Below are 15,358 nucleotides of genomic sequence, written 5' to 3' on the forward strand. Positions count from 1 at the left end.
CAGACTTGATTAACGAATCCATGGTTCTGAATTTGTTGTTCTGAATTCACATATGTAATTTCAGGATGGAAAACATGTGACTTCTACAAATGGCATATTACCGTTTGCCAGATAACAAAATAATGAACTAGAGCATATTATTTTTTTTGGCAAAAAAGATATATGATCTCTCTATTTTGCTTTCTATATGCTGTTTTTTAGCTAAACGCTTTTTAGCGGGTCGGACTTACGGTGGGTCTGGTGGGAGGGCTCTTGGATTTCTGTCATGCTCTTCATCCTCATCCTCACCAAGGCTGCTTAGACTGAACCAAGGCCCTCCATTCCTGAGGTTATATATCTTCTGACTTCTCTCTTGGTTGCTTCGTTACTCATCTCTTCTTCTTCTTCTTCATACTCACTTTATTTGGTATACATATGTGGTACCTTCTCTTTTCCTTGACTATACATAATTTTATAACCTGTGATCTGCAGCAGCGACGATACCTTCATGATAAGCATGTGGAGGGCATGACCATGACTAAGGAAATGTTGAGCCCAACCTTTGTCGCCCGCCAAGTTAATCGCCAGATTGCTCTTGCCAAAGAAAGTAAAAACCTTCAGATTGCTTGAGACCTCAGCGCCAAGATCCGCAACTCTCAGATGCTTCTCTCCATTTTTTCCACTACCAAACATCCTTTGATGGTGAAAAATTCGAACCTACTATCTTTGAAAGGTGATTTGGGAAGCACAAACGTGGAATAGGCAGCTCGAATGTTGAGGTGCAAAGTTAGCGGAGAGACCATAGAAGTCGCCACCTTCGATTTAGCAACCAATGATGAAGAGCGGCTCCTCCAGGTTTGCGCTTTTTCAAAATGATGATTCATTACTGTATGTGTGTTTCCAAGTGCTACTTTACTTACTAAAGTTCCCGTAAATACTCGAGTTGTAGTCAATATTGTTGGTTTGGTTGCATAACTCATTGAAATACTTTCCTTGCAGTAAATTGGTGCTTAATAAATATCTAAGTTGGTTCAAACAAAATAGATCTTTTACGTAAAATTATGTTATCACATTTTTTCTTTGTTTGTTATTAACACTATTCTTCCATGTTTTTCAACATACCCTGAGAAATATTTTACTGAACAACGCATGTTTTCCTCATGATAAAGAATGTAATAACGTGATCGTTGGCTTCATCTTTTTAATGATTTATAGGCATTAAAGGTTAATGGATTGATCTTAGGATTACTCTGGTTCCTTAAATTTAAAAGGAAAAATGAAGAATGTGAGCACTTGATTAGCCATGTTGTTAATTCCTATTAGAATTCTGTGATTTTTAATCATTCCTCCAATGTTGTTGCCTTGTTGGGCCAGTGTTTGCTTCTTTAAAATGTATCTCAAACATAGGAGCCTCTTATACTTGTCTTTCTAAATTTGAGAAGATGATATGTATATATATTTATTCTTAAACTTATCTTCCATCTGTTTTGATAATTCAAAAGTCGAATTGAGATGCATTTGACAAAGCAGCTAACAAAAAGAAAGGGGAGGTCTAAGCCCTCTCTATAAAAAGGTAAGGTTGTGTTTTTTTTGTCAGCTTTTAGTAGACAAAAGTCTTGAAGCTATTCACTGTTTGTGTTACTCTTTTTTCCTTTTTGTCGCAGTTGTCTCTCCTATTCTATAGACTATAGCTGTGTTTGTAAGATTTTAGTTGGTTCCATATGGATTGTCTGTTATGTATTGTGATTGAATGGTTGTGGCATTACGCATTGCATATATTATAGTATATGGGCTCATTCATCTGTGGAAGTGTAAGCCAGATAAAGAGTTGGTGCAGCTGCGAACCAACAAGAAAGAACAAACATAAAGACGTTACAAATTTCACTATAAAATATTAAAGTACTGTCTTCCCTTTGTTGTTGTCACTTGGAGTCAGAATCTAAGTAATCCAGCTTAGTTTTTGACAGTATATATACAGTAGATAAATATATTTCAGTCTAATTTAAATCATTGCAGTAGGATTAATCTAGCTATTTTATCAAGTGGATATGTTCCATGATAGGTTCTCTATCAGTCTTCATAGATTTACGTGAGACGCGTCACCCAAATCATCAAATCCAAGTCTTATAAAGCTTACGATAATGAATGAGGACCATATATGTTTTATGTATTGTTAGGAACCAACACAAGGGACAGATTTGAGCTCCGTGTACACAAGCATGTGATCGGCCTCTTCTGCTCTCCGGATGTAGTGAAGCAGATCACTTCCATCACTATTGAGGCTAATGTTGAGGGCAAAGGTTAACGTCACTGATTCTTAGTGCATGTGTAATAGTTTACAAATTGTCTTTGAATTCCAACGATTTTGTCTTTTTTTGGTAACAAAGGTTTAGATTTCGTCTCCACTTCCTAAACCAATAAGTGGGTTTAAAAGCCATAGAAAAAATATGTAAGAACAAATTATGTAATTTCAGTACAAATTATAATAAAATGATTGAGCACATAAAACAAAACTATAAGAACCTATAGATTCACATAATAAAAACAGGTTTCATTAGAACTTAGAGTTCAATGGTCTAATCCATATTATATAAAATAATTAATTTCCTTGGGTTTTAAGCATGTCATAATTATATAAAGGTATTATAATGTCAAAAATTATTTCTAAAATTTTTTTCACTATAGGCAACCTATTGTTCGCCTCTACAGCACCGTTGACATCATGTCATCATATAAGATTTCATAAAAAGGAATAAACTAAACTTTCAATACATGGAGTCGTCATCATTCAACTTCATATCCAACGACAAATAAAAGAAGCTCTAAGCAGCATTCAAAGTTTTTCCATGAACCGATACTATCTTATTATGACACACTCAAAAACAGTTTATATCACTTAAGATTGATTCCTTAAATTTTTGGTATCCAAACAAGAATATTCTGCCCGTAGTGCGGTCGATCATCTAGTAATATATAATATACACTATGAACATATGGAATGTATCCTAAGTTCTAAGAATAGTGGATATATAGGAAAATAACAAATTTGATCTGCTAGAATAAACTATGTAGTTAAAATTTACTTATTAAACTTGGAAGTCTCATGAGAAGGTGGGTTGAGTTGCATGGAGGATAACATGATACAAGGACTCATTACGTGCACACTGAAATTCCCAAAACTCTTCCCCGCTTTTCCCGGGTTTCCAAAGGCCCGTCACTCCTTACTCGACAATTCAAAGCTGACCATAGTCCTCGTTTATCCTACGTGCACTATTTAGCTCTGCCTACTCAGATCACGCTTTTATTTGTCTAGATTCAAGTCGGTTCAGTGAGGACGATCGCGAAAGTCACCGAATGGGCCTCGCTCTGGGTGACCCACCTGGAGAGAAGCCAATAAGAAAGAATGACTTATTTTCACCGCTAACTCTTCGTTCCGAGTCGGCAAGAGCAATCAGAGTTTAGGAAAGCATTCCCCTCAGGATCAACCACCACTTTCTTCACAGTCACCCTATTCATCTCTGCTTCAACATACAACGAATGCCCCCCGCCCCCCAGTTTTTTCTGTAATGCCAATTTGATTGATCGATAAATTTGAAATTTCATCGAAATAAAAGTTTAATTTTTTATTAAACTAATTGCTTCTTATATAGATGTTTATATTTATGTAATTATTTATATTTTAATAATTCTCAATTTAAATAATTCGATTTGAAATCAACATTAACTTTGACGTTAGAAAAAAAGAAGTGTATTAATATATTTCTAAAGGCCGAACCAGGTCGACGAACATTTGAGAGCTGAATAGAGGTTTTGTGGACCTGTCTCAAAATTAACAATCTGAGCCATAATTCAAGGACAATTAGAGTGCAAGACTTTCTTGCTCGCAATACGTTAGTGCACTCGAAAAGTTAGTTTAAAACATGGAACAAAAAAAAATTGTTTAAGCTTATCGATATACATATACATATGAACTACCGATGCTAGTAGCTAAGCAGATAGTAGATACAACTTTGCAATTGTAACTTCAAACATATTGCATCAAATGAGAGGACCTTTTTAGAAGTAAAAAACTTCTAACTTCAAGAGAGGATTTACAATGCCATAAAACAAATCTTATCCAATTTCAAAGGATTGTCTCTAGTACTGATTCAGAGTTACAGAAGCTGTTCTTGGAAGAATCTGAAGAAAAGTTTTTTTTGGCAGTGGGAAACTACGAGTAACCAATCATTTGGCCTAATCTCGTGAAGAGAGCTTGTTGTTCCTCCAAGGTAAGGTTCGTCAATATCTACAATAAAACAACATAATATGATTGAATTTGATTAGTTGCAAAAGAGAATCATCTAGCTCTGATAGAATCACAAAGTCTAGCTTTGTAAATGGAGAAGTTAAAGTACCTGGTCCAGGATTTTGTCAACGGAAACGCTTTGGGAGACTATAAATGACTGGAGATATATGTAAGCAAATACTGCCATTACCATCTGTGACAATAGAAAAAGATAAAAGTCTGTTTAGAGGAATCTATAACAAAACCCTAACTATCTCTTGGTTCTTGATCTCCACTAGTCCTTGGTCCCTCAGTGTAATGTTCTTTACCGACCATTTTACAGAGGAACAGTAGAAAATTTGTTACGGTTTCTGCCACTCTTTTTTTTGTGTTGTTCTTACCAAAATCAATTCTGCTACTAGAAGAATTAATCATAAACTCAATTCATAAGAGTTACCTGGCAGTCCATTCTATCCGTGATCCCACCGTGTCCTGGAATACTATCACCAAAGTCCTGCCATTACAGAAGCAAAGGTTTTTTTTTTTTAAGATGTGTATCGTAATTGAAGCTTAGCTCATATTTGGTGATGATGGTTACAGACCTTGATTTTGAATGCTCTTTTAAACCCGCTGGCGAAAAACCCACCAAAAGGTGCTATGATCGATGCGAACAAACCGAGGCATAACGCATGCCACTGAACAGGGAGGACCTCCATTTCCTTCCAAGGAAACTGCAAAAGTATAGTAACAAGTTGACAAAGCGTATGCAAAATTTCTTCAAAGCAATGTAACATTACACTAAAGCTTACCCATCCTGGAATCCACGCAGGTAAGGTAAAAGGTTCAGGCTTGAACAATGGATCCGCATCACATTGTAGCCAGCCAGTGGATAAATCCTGCAGAATGATCCACAGATTTACTATAAGCTCCCTCAAAGATCGTGTTCAAGATCAGCATCACTAACCTGTCTAGGGCATGTCAGCCATGGGAAACGACCCATAATATTAGCAAGCTGAAACATAGCGAATACATAACATTTTCAGGCAGAGGGTGGGTGAAAAATTTAATGAAATGACGTAGGCATTCTAAATGGGTTGAACTGGTGCTAGAAGTAACAAATACTCACAAAAAATGCAGAGATGATAGTTGTGACAGAGGCTCCGATGAATCCTTCCCATGTTTTCTTCGGAGATAGCTTAATTAAGGGCGTTCTTCCAAAGAAGAAACCGAAAATGTAAGCGAAGATGTCGTTGATTATAATTAAGGATGCTGGAAGAAGAAACCTGCAGTTAAAGCCACCAAAAGAAAAAAAACATACTAAGACGATCGCATTTCGACAAAGAACAAAAGAAACAGACATAGGAAAACAGAGGGGGAACTATGTGCAAGTGATGAAGCAAGGTGGTCGAGATATTTTAAGCATAGTCTCTCATCATATTTGGTGATAAATAAAGGAAATGAGTGGCTTTTCAGCAAATAGACTGAAAAGCATAAGATTTCAAGTTCACAAATGTACCAGAAGATTCCTTCAAAAATGTTAGCAACAGTGAAGGAGGACTGAGTAAAGACGACAATCAAAATCATGTGGGTCCATGCATATTGGCCAAACTGGTACTTGTACATCTTCTTCTTTAGTGTCAGAATGAACCACATGAAACCTGCAATGTATTCAATTCAAGTATCAGATGAAAGCAAAGGATCATGACCCATTTTCGCCTATGATTAAAAAGCAAATTCCAGAAAAAGGACAATAAAAGGGTGAAGGAAGAGAGTAACCTATAATATACAAGAAGTAACAGATAGCCATATGGTATTTGATTAGGCCGCTGACAAGACGGTATAGGAACTGGTCAGCAGTGACAGTATTAGCTAACCGTTGACTAAGGATCCGGCCATACACGAAGAGCATGGCGGTGAAAAAGAAATGCCTGCAGGAAAACGAACAAAGCAAGACGAATTTATACAGCGATTGAGCCAATAGTCTATAGAAAGGTGTTGACTTTTATTTTTTTTATTATTATTATTACCAATTGAGGTGTTTGATACCAGGGAGACATTTATCCTCAGGTGCTTTCCTGAGGAGATTAAAGAGCTCTTTGGCCATGAAGATCTGGATGACAAGCACCATGGCAGTGATATAGAGATGGCCCATGTAGACAACCATGACGAACCCACCAATCATCCATATTGTAGAATACGTCCGGACCATGAAAGATTTGTACTTGTTTTGATCATTGACAAGGAGAGGGCTTGGGTTCCCATCAAGAACAGCCTCGGTAGTAGAGGAGCGCTTTCGATGCCTAAGCCGCGTTGAAGGGGAGCTAGTGACGTTACTCTCCTCTTCCATAGGGGCTTTTTTTTTGGTGACTGGAATCAAGAGGAGAACATCTGTGTCCAACAACTTACACATCAGGTTCCTACTATAAACTAAGTGATTTTGATTCGACTAAAAACCCTAATTTGTTAATATATGAAGGCGACTGCGGATTTAGCATACAAGCCCATGGGTTCGATTCGATTCCGTCAAAGAGAGGATTTAATTGGCTATTATTATTCATCAGCTAAACAATATACTTAGTAATATTATTCAGAAATTAATTCAAAATAGAGTGAAGTGACGAATTCGAATTCGAATTTAAAGTTTTAATTATGTTCGAGCATACCTGTTTTGAATCAAAAGGAATAGCTTTGGTTTTGAAGCCAAGATCGGAAGAAGAACACACAGAGCGACGAGAACGAAGAGATTTGCAGAAAGACCAAAGGCAATATTATTGTGGAGAGAGAATAAAAGTAAATCAAAGCAAAGCCGAGTAGAAAGTATCAGCAAGGAGAGTTATTTCCCTTTCTCTGGAATAGAGAGACGAGAGAGAGCACAAGGCTTTTTTTTCTTTTCTTTTTTTAAAAAAAAACATTTTTTCACGTGACACAAAGATTATATTTTTCTTTTGTTCCTCAATTGGTATTTTTGGTAAGAGAATTTTAACCGAAACGTCTAGAGAGACAGAGCATGACGGACGCGAGCGGCAATTCTAGGGTTTCGACTTCAGATGATCAGGACGCGAGCATGGCGGACGTGGGGGAGAAAGCAAACCCACCAGGAGACCCGCCAGATAAGGGGACTTCATGGGCTTCGAAGGCAGCGAATACGGCCGAGGGGGGCACGCCGGTTCTGGAGGTTTTGATTGAGGATTTGTTTGTGTCGAATAGACTCCGCGTAGAGTTCCCGAATGGTGAAGATGGAGAACCATCAATCACGATTGAGAACGAGGTCCTGGAAGCGATGAATGGGTTATGGAAGAAGTGCATGATTGTTAGGGTTTTGGGGAGAAACGTTGCGATCTCTTCCTTGAACAGGAAGTTACGTGAACTATGGAACCCGAAGGGAACAATGTATGTGATGGATCTACCTCGACAGTTTTTCATGGTTCGCTTTGAAAAGGAGGAGGAATATCTGGCAGCATTGGCAGGAGGACGATGGAGAGCTTTTGGTAGTTATCTCATGGTACGTGCTTGGTCTCCAGAGTTTGTTGCAACACCGGTTTGGATCAGATTAACAAATATTCCAGTGAACTTCTATCATCGATCGATTCTCATGGGAATTGCCAAGGGTTTAGGTAAGCCAATCCGTGTGGATCCGACTACGTTGAACTTTGAAAGAGCTCGGTTTGCGAGAATTTGTGTTGAGGTTAATCTAACAAAACCTTTGAAGGGGACGGTCCTAATCAACGGCGAGAGATACTTCGTTGCTTATGAGGGGCTATCTGAAATCTGTTCGAAATGTGGGGTCTATGGGCACTTGGTGCATGGATGGCCAAGAACGATTGCAGAACGAGTGGCTAGTTCAATGACAATGACGGAGGTGTCAGCACAAGTTGAACAAACGGCCGCACAAGTCTCACTAGCGCAGGATGATGGCTTTACTCAAGCACGAGGATCGAGAAGAGGAGCACCGTCGTTGCCTCGGTCGATGACTGGTATGACAAAAATAAATTCTAATGGGGAGACTAACAGGTACCACCGAGAGACGCAAGGAACTGAGAAGATTGTGTTATCGAACAAGTATGGAAGTCTTGATACAGACAGAAACCCGGGGGGATTAAGAGATGATGTTAGCCCTGGTGAGGAGAATAAGGAGAACCAGGATATGAATATCAGGGATACTAAGGGTAAGGGAGTCTTGCAAGAGAAGAGAAGCATTATTTTTGGCGGGAATACAAGTGCACCATCCAATTCGAAGGGGGAGACTAAAGAGATATGGATGGGTGGTAAAAAAGTAATGGAGGGAGTAAGAGGAAAGTAGAAGAAAGTAAATAACAGACCGGTTAGTGGTTTGGTCTTTGGGCCAACCAAGGGAGAGATAAGCTTATCAGAGTCTGGGAAAAGACTGAGAGTAGAGAACAACAATGTAGGGAGACCTGGTGGAGCATTCAGGGATAGCGTGGAGAAAGTTAAGGCTGTTCCTAAGCATCTTTAGCTATGTGATGAGGAATTGGAGAATCCGATGGAGAGTAGTATCAGCGAGACAGAGCAGAGAGGAGCTGATATACATACGAACCTGCAGGGAGATGGGAGAGTGTTATCTCTCGCATAACATGGTGCCCCGGGAATTCAATCAGATACTGTTATAATAATGATGATGAATTGTTTATTCTGGAATTGCCGGGGGGCAAAGAAACCCAATTTCAGACGTTCTATTCGGTATATTTTGAAGAAGTTTAAAAACGGATTTTCTCGCTTTGTTCGAGACTCATGCGGGCGGGGACAAAGCAATGAAAATCTGTCAGAGTTTGGGGTTTGATAACTCCTTTCGAGTGGATGCTATTGGTCAAAGTGGGGGAATTTGGCTTTTGTGGAGAGATCAAGCAGGGGTTATCACGGTTGTGGAATCTTCGGATCAGTTTGTTCATGTGAAGGTGGTGGTTGGAATGGATACCATACATCTCATTGCTGTCTATGCGGCTCCTACGGTTAGCCGTAGGAGTGGTCTTTGGGGGCAGTTGAAACGAGTGCTGGAGAATATTGATGAACCGGTTATGTTGGGTGGGGATTTTAATACTATTGTGAGGTTGGATGAGCGAACTGGAGGTAACGATAGACTTTCACCGGATTCACTAGCGTTTGGGGACTAGATCAATGAACTAGCATTAGTGGATATGGGATTCAAAGGGAATAAGTTTACTTGGAGAAGAGGTAAAGATAGGCGTAATTTTGTGGCGAAGTGTCTTGATAGAGTTTTGTGCATTGCACAGACGCGAGTGAGATGGCAGGAGGCAGTGGTCTCGCACCTCCCCTTCCTAGCGTCGGATCATGCACCGGTTTATGTTCAATTGGAGCCGGAACAGAGAGGAAATCCAAGAAGGAGACCGTTTAGGTTTGAAGCTGCATGGCTAAAACATGATGGTTTCAAGGAGCTACTCTCAACGTCTTGGAATCGGGAGTTGAGTACCCCTGAGGCACTGGTAGCTCTCAAAGTAAAGCTTAAGAAATGGAATAAAGAAATCTTCGGTGATGTGCGAAAACGAAAGGAGAAATTACTAGGGGATATCAAAGAAGTCCAAGAGGAGTTGGAAAGAAATCTAAATGACGATCTGCTGGTAAGGGAAGCAACATTACAAAAGGAGTTTGATGTTGTTCTTGAACAGGAGGAGGTGCTATGGTATCAGAAATCGCGAGAAAAATGGATAGTACTTGGAGATAGGAACACGAATTACTACCATACGAGTACTATTGTGCGGAGGAAGAGAAATAAAATTGAGATGCTAAAAGATGATGATGGGCGTTGGATTGATCAGTCAGAAGAGTTGGAGAGACTAGCAATCAATTATTATAAGAGACTTTACTCGACGGAGGATATATCCCTAGACACAGAAAAGTTACCTCAGCAAGGTTTCACCCCGCCTACATGGGATGAGTTGGAGAGTTTAAACAAACCCTTTTCAGGAGTGGACATGGAGTCAGCGGTTCGATCGATGGGCAAATATAAGGCTCCAGGGCCAGATGGGTTTCAACTGGTCTTTTACCAAGAATCATGGGATGTGGTGGGGGAATCAGTGACTCGATGTGGACTGAGTTTCTTTGAATCCGGAGTCCTAACGGAGGGCATGAATGATGCAATGGTGGTTCTTATACCAAAAGTTTTTAAGCCAGAAAAGATTATGCAGTTTCGTCCCATTAGCTTATGTAATGTTCTGTTCAAGACAATAACAAAGGCGATGGTGTTGAGATTAAAGAAAATAATGCCGAAGCTAATAGGCCCAGCACAAGCCAGCTTAATTCCGGGCAGACTTAGTACTGATAATATTGTTGTGGTTCAGGAAGCGGTCCATTCAATGAGGAGGAAGAAAGGACGGAAAGGCTGGATGTTACTTAAGTTGGATCTTGAAAAAGCCTACGATCGCATCAGGTGGGATTTTTTAGAAGACACCCTCTATGCCGCGAAACTACCACACATATGGATTAAATGGATTATGGAGTGTGTTACGAACCCCGGAATGAGTCTACTGTGGAATGGGGAAAGAACAGAAGCGTTTACGCCCTAGCGGGGCCTGAGACAGGGTGACCCGTTGTCCCCGTACCTGTTTGTGCTATGCATGGAGAGATTGTGCTACCAGATCGAATTCTCTGTTGCAAATGAGGAATGGAAACCAATCAGGTTATCTAGAGGCAGACCGTCCTTATCACACGTCTGTTTTGCGGACGATCTGATCTTGTTTGCTGAAGCCTCATTATCGCAGATTCGAGTTGTCCGTAAGGTTTTGGAGAGATTCTGTGAAGCCTCTGGCCAGAAGGTTAGTTTGGCGAAATCTCTAATTTTCTTCTCCGATAATGTTCATCAAGACCTAGCTACCTCGATAAGCAATGAGAGTGGCATTAAAGGTACAAAGGAGTTGGGAAAGTATCTGAGAATGCCTGTTCTACAGAAGATAATTAACAAAGAGACGTTTGGGGAAGTGATTGAGAAGGTTTCATCTAAACTGGCTGGGTGGAAGAGGAGATTCTTGAGTATGGCGGGTAGGATAACTCTTACTAAATCTGTCCTCGCATCAATTCCGGTTCGTACAATGAGTTCTATAGCTCTTCCTGCGTCGACTTTGGAATAACTTGATAGAATCGCTAGGTCCTTTATCTGGGGGAGTGGTGAAGGAAACAGAAAACAACATATGGTGGCTTGGGAGAGACTATGCAAACCAAAGAGAGAACGTGGGCTTGGTATAAGGTCAACTAAAGAAATGAATAATGCTCTATTAGCTAAACTTGGATGGAGATTGCTTAACACACGAGATGGATTATGGGTACAAATCCTGCGTAAAAAGTTCCGGGTGGGTGAGATATATGAACCATCTAATGTGTATAAGGAGGCTATTATGTTTGTGCTATGGCTTCATATCGAGAGACTGGATAGTCAAAATATCTAATGTGTATAAGGAGGCTAATCATCTAGCTGATGGATTGGCTAACTATGCATTTTTTTTACCATTTGGTGTACATTATTTTGAGTTACTTCCGGAGCATGTTGCTTCTATGCTGTCAGACGATTTTCATGTAGTATTTTTGAAGCTTCTTAATAATAAGTAGGAGACTATTGTCCCTTGCATTCTACCAAAAAAATAAAAAATTGGTATTTTTGGTTTTGTTTTGGTCACATTTCTGAAAATTATATTTGTTGATATTATTTTGGCTTTTTCTAACACCATTTCTATGATTATTCTACATTGTAATAAACATATATATTATTTTAATCTATAAACATAAAACAATATCTCAAAGTAGCATCAATCTATCTATATCTATAAAGTTGAGTATCATCTCTTTTGTGACACGTGACAGGATTTGTTTATTTTCGGCTCTTACCTTCATCGTTTCATCTACCCTAAAATATCACCACCTCTGTGCATCCCCCGTTGAAACGACTTTTCAATGTAATTACTCTTCGTATTTATCTTCTTCCATCATGCAGTTTAACACAAGAGAATACTTCTTAAGAAAATGAGGATTCATTTTGTAGAAATAAATGATCTCGCAACAAATGACATTGAAGGGATCGTGGCAGCGGGCTGATGATGGTTTCGACCTAATCCTTAGGTGTCAGGAGTTCCGTGATAGAGAACACGGAGAGATTTGTAGATATAATTGTGATTGAGATGAGAAGATGATGCATGCGAGGAAGACGAAGTAATCATGGAAGAGAGAAGGGGGAGCTAAAAAAGAAGGAGGAGCTAGCTTCTCTCTGTTAAACAGGTTAATTAACTAGAAAATCTGTAATACTTCCCTCCAATTTGGTATTGGTTTTCCCTTCCTCCGTGAACTCGAGTCCTCTTATAATTTTTTGGTAATCAATAGACTCTCCAAGCTGATTTGTTTTAAATCTGTAGTAAAACCCAACATCTTAATCATTTTATGACTCACATAATTCTACTTTATTCTTTGGAGTTCACTCTAATGATTGTGGTAGTTGTTGATTTGACTTGATTTTAGTTGTTCTTCCCAGGTTCTGATTGCATCCAATTGAGCAGTGAAGAAAAAAAACCCATGTATTCTAATAAATGACATGTTTCTTTCTTAGTATTGTGCTACTACTGCTTCTCTTTTCATCACATGAACTTAGTTTTTTATTTGTCTACAGTAAGCTGATTGATTCATAACTTTCCTACTTTGGTTAAAAAAGGATCATATTCAGGAGCTCTAGGAAGTGAAGCTTTTCAAGAATCACCTTTTCTCACCCATATTGTCTCTTTCGAAGAAGTTCTTCCCGTTCTTGTCAAGCCAGGAATTCTGTGAAAGCCGGTTTGCTCATTGGCGTGGAGCTGCTCTCGAGTAACGGACAAGGTAACAACTTCATAATATCGACTCTTTTAATTCCTTTCCCGTTGTTATAGGTAGTCACACATATATGAAATTTGCACATGGCTATGTTATTCACTGTTTTTTAGTGCATCTCAACGAGCCAGATTCAGGTGAAACAACAACCCGCATCCAATGTTACTGATGAAGAAAAGCAGGCCAACATCCCCGTCATAGCATACAGAGTGTACCGTCAAGGAATTGCTCGCCGCTTACACTAATCCACATGGTTTTATCAGGTAGATTTATTTTATGTTACAAAGTCAATGAGATATCAGGAAAACATTTATTAGCTCGCAAATTTGTTTAAGACCAAATTTCTTATATGTAGCATTTTGCAACCAAGCTCTCTACTAACAGGAAGAGACACCTAAGGGTTATGATGAAGATAAGCACTAGAATTACCATGAGTTCAGCAAAACATTGGAATATCACTTTCAGAGACATAATTGTTGAATCTGACAAGTTCTTCCATGGGAGGTATATCGATAAGGAAAGATATGTGAAGATAGCCAACAAGACAATCCTCGACGTCAGCAGTGATGTTGATCCAAGCGGAGTGTACACTCAAGATATATCATATATCTCGAGGCTGGAAACTACCACTGCACATGTTTAACCTGCTTTAGGCTGAAACACTTTTAAGGAGACACTGGTTCTAGCAGAGGAGTGTACACTCAAGAAGGCACTCAAGATAAATCAAATCTCTGATAAGAACTAGAATCACTGCTTCTCGAATGCATAATCCACGAAGGGGATCAGTTCTCCTTCACCGGTGGTTTAATCGGCTCTTTCAACTCACTTGCCAGCTTAACTCTCCTATTTCTTGAGCAATCCTCTTGAGCAATGAAAAAAAGTTTTAAAGCTTCTGATCCAACCATTTTTTCTGGTCAAACTGATCCTACCATTTATGTTTTCATATTATTGAAACAATAAATTCTTCATTCAGCTTATTCCATTTGTCTTGCTTTTATTTTCACTTTTTTGGTAAGTTGGCAACCTTACAAACAACGAAACTAACGTTAATGAAATAATGATGCATTCTTCCAAGCTCATCTTAGTCTGCTCCCAAAAGGTAAAAAGAAAACACTGGCCAATCATCTATCAAATAGATATTTGATCTATCCATGTTCACTGTGCAGGGATATGTTTCCACATAGATATAAACTCAAGGTTTATATCTAACATCAAACCACCAGGTTACATAGGCAGCCCATGTAATGTATGAACTAATTTTAAATACGTGGAGGTTTGCCGGATCTAGATTTTCATTTGTCTTACGATTTCGCTGGATTTGTTTCATGAAAACAATTCTTAAGAAACAAACACCAACATCATATATCAAATTACTTAATTTGAAAATCTAATATAAACTGAAACAAACATATATTATAAAACATCATTTATTGTTAAATAATATATATATATGTATATATATATATATATATATATTAATTATTATTGTGACATTACTGAAACTATTTGTATATTACTCTTTTTGACAAATTTATATATTACTCTAAAATATATTTTATGATTTTCTCACAATATATTATATTTTCAATTGATTTAGCTTGGAGGTGAATTAATTTATTATTGTAATAAAATTAATTATTGTAAATTAAAATTATACACTTAGAATTTTTTTTAAAAATATTAGTTATTCTTACTTTAGATTTTCCTCAACTATATCAAAGTGAAATAGAAATAAAAATAGGAAATATAAATCATTATATTTTCCTTAACTGTTTAATTTCATAATTTTGTGTTGTTAGTGGTCCTTTCAAATCAAAAAACCAAAATTTAATAAAATTTATTATTTGATTTTAGAATAAAGACGTATTATATTTATTAATACAATTTAAAGTAAATTTACAAAAAAAAAATATAAAATAAAAATATGTTTTTGATCAATAAAATTAAAATATTTTTGATCAGTAAAATAAAAATATATTTTAATATAAAATAATTTTATTGTAAACTTCCCGCCCAAAGGGCGGGCCAACTACTAGTATTGATTGTACCTTACTTTTTGACATCATTTGCAGCTTGCTATTGGTGTGTATTCCCTAACTTTGATAAAAGTTAATTAAAAATGTTATGTGTGTTATAAATCCAATGTTATGTGTGTTATAAATCCAATGGTGAATGTCCATAACCAGGCCCGGCCCAATACATAGAAGATATAGAGATGGCCGAAACCCTAGAGAGAGAGGAGAGAAAGAGAGAGCCGACTTTAGAGAGAGAGAGGCGGCCACACACACAAGACTAGGA

The 15,358-nt window shown here is 38.1% G+C and overlaps 1 protein-coding gene and 1 long non-coding RNA gene across 2 annotated transcripts; one reads left to right on the plus strand and one right to left on the minus strand.

The window, feature by feature from the left end:
- Positions 1-3,900: 3,900 nt before the first annotated feature.
- On the minus strand, positions 3,901-7,125 carry LOC106337172 (phosphatidate cytidylyltransferase 1-like). Its single transcript, XM_013776229.1, has 11 exons — positions 6,907-7,125; positions 6,271-6,631; positions 6,020-6,171; positions 5,760-5,901; positions 5,370-5,526; positions 5,208-5,255; positions 5,053-5,139; positions 4,846-4,974; positions 4,701-4,757; positions 4,374-4,457; positions 3,901-4,264 (listed from the first exon to the last, which is right to left on the minus strand). Exons 2-11 carry the CDS (start codon positions 6,588-6,590, stop codon positions 4,190-4,192), a joined length of 1,251 nt encoding a protein of 416 aa, XP_013631683.1. The 5' UTR covers positions 6,591-6,631; positions 6,907-7,125; the 3' UTR covers positions 3,901-4,189.
- Positions 7,126-13,200: 6,075 nt separating this feature from the next.
- On the plus strand, positions 13,201-14,032 carry LOC106341533. Its single transcript, XR_001269669.1, has 2 exons — positions 13,201-13,323; positions 13,416-14,032. It is a non-coding gene; the product is annotated as an uncharacterized LOC106341533 (long non-coding RNA).
- The last annotated feature ends 1,326 nt before the right edge of the window (positions 14,033-15,358 follow it).

This window comes from Brassica oleracea, chromosome C4 (assembly GCF_000695525.1).
Source record: "Brassica oleracea var. oleracea cultivar TO1000 chromosome C4, BOL, whole genome shotgun sequence".
NCBI classification, from domain to species: domain Eukaryota; kingdom Viridiplantae; phylum Streptophyta; class Magnoliopsida; order Brassicales; family Brassicaceae; genus Brassica; species Brassica oleracea.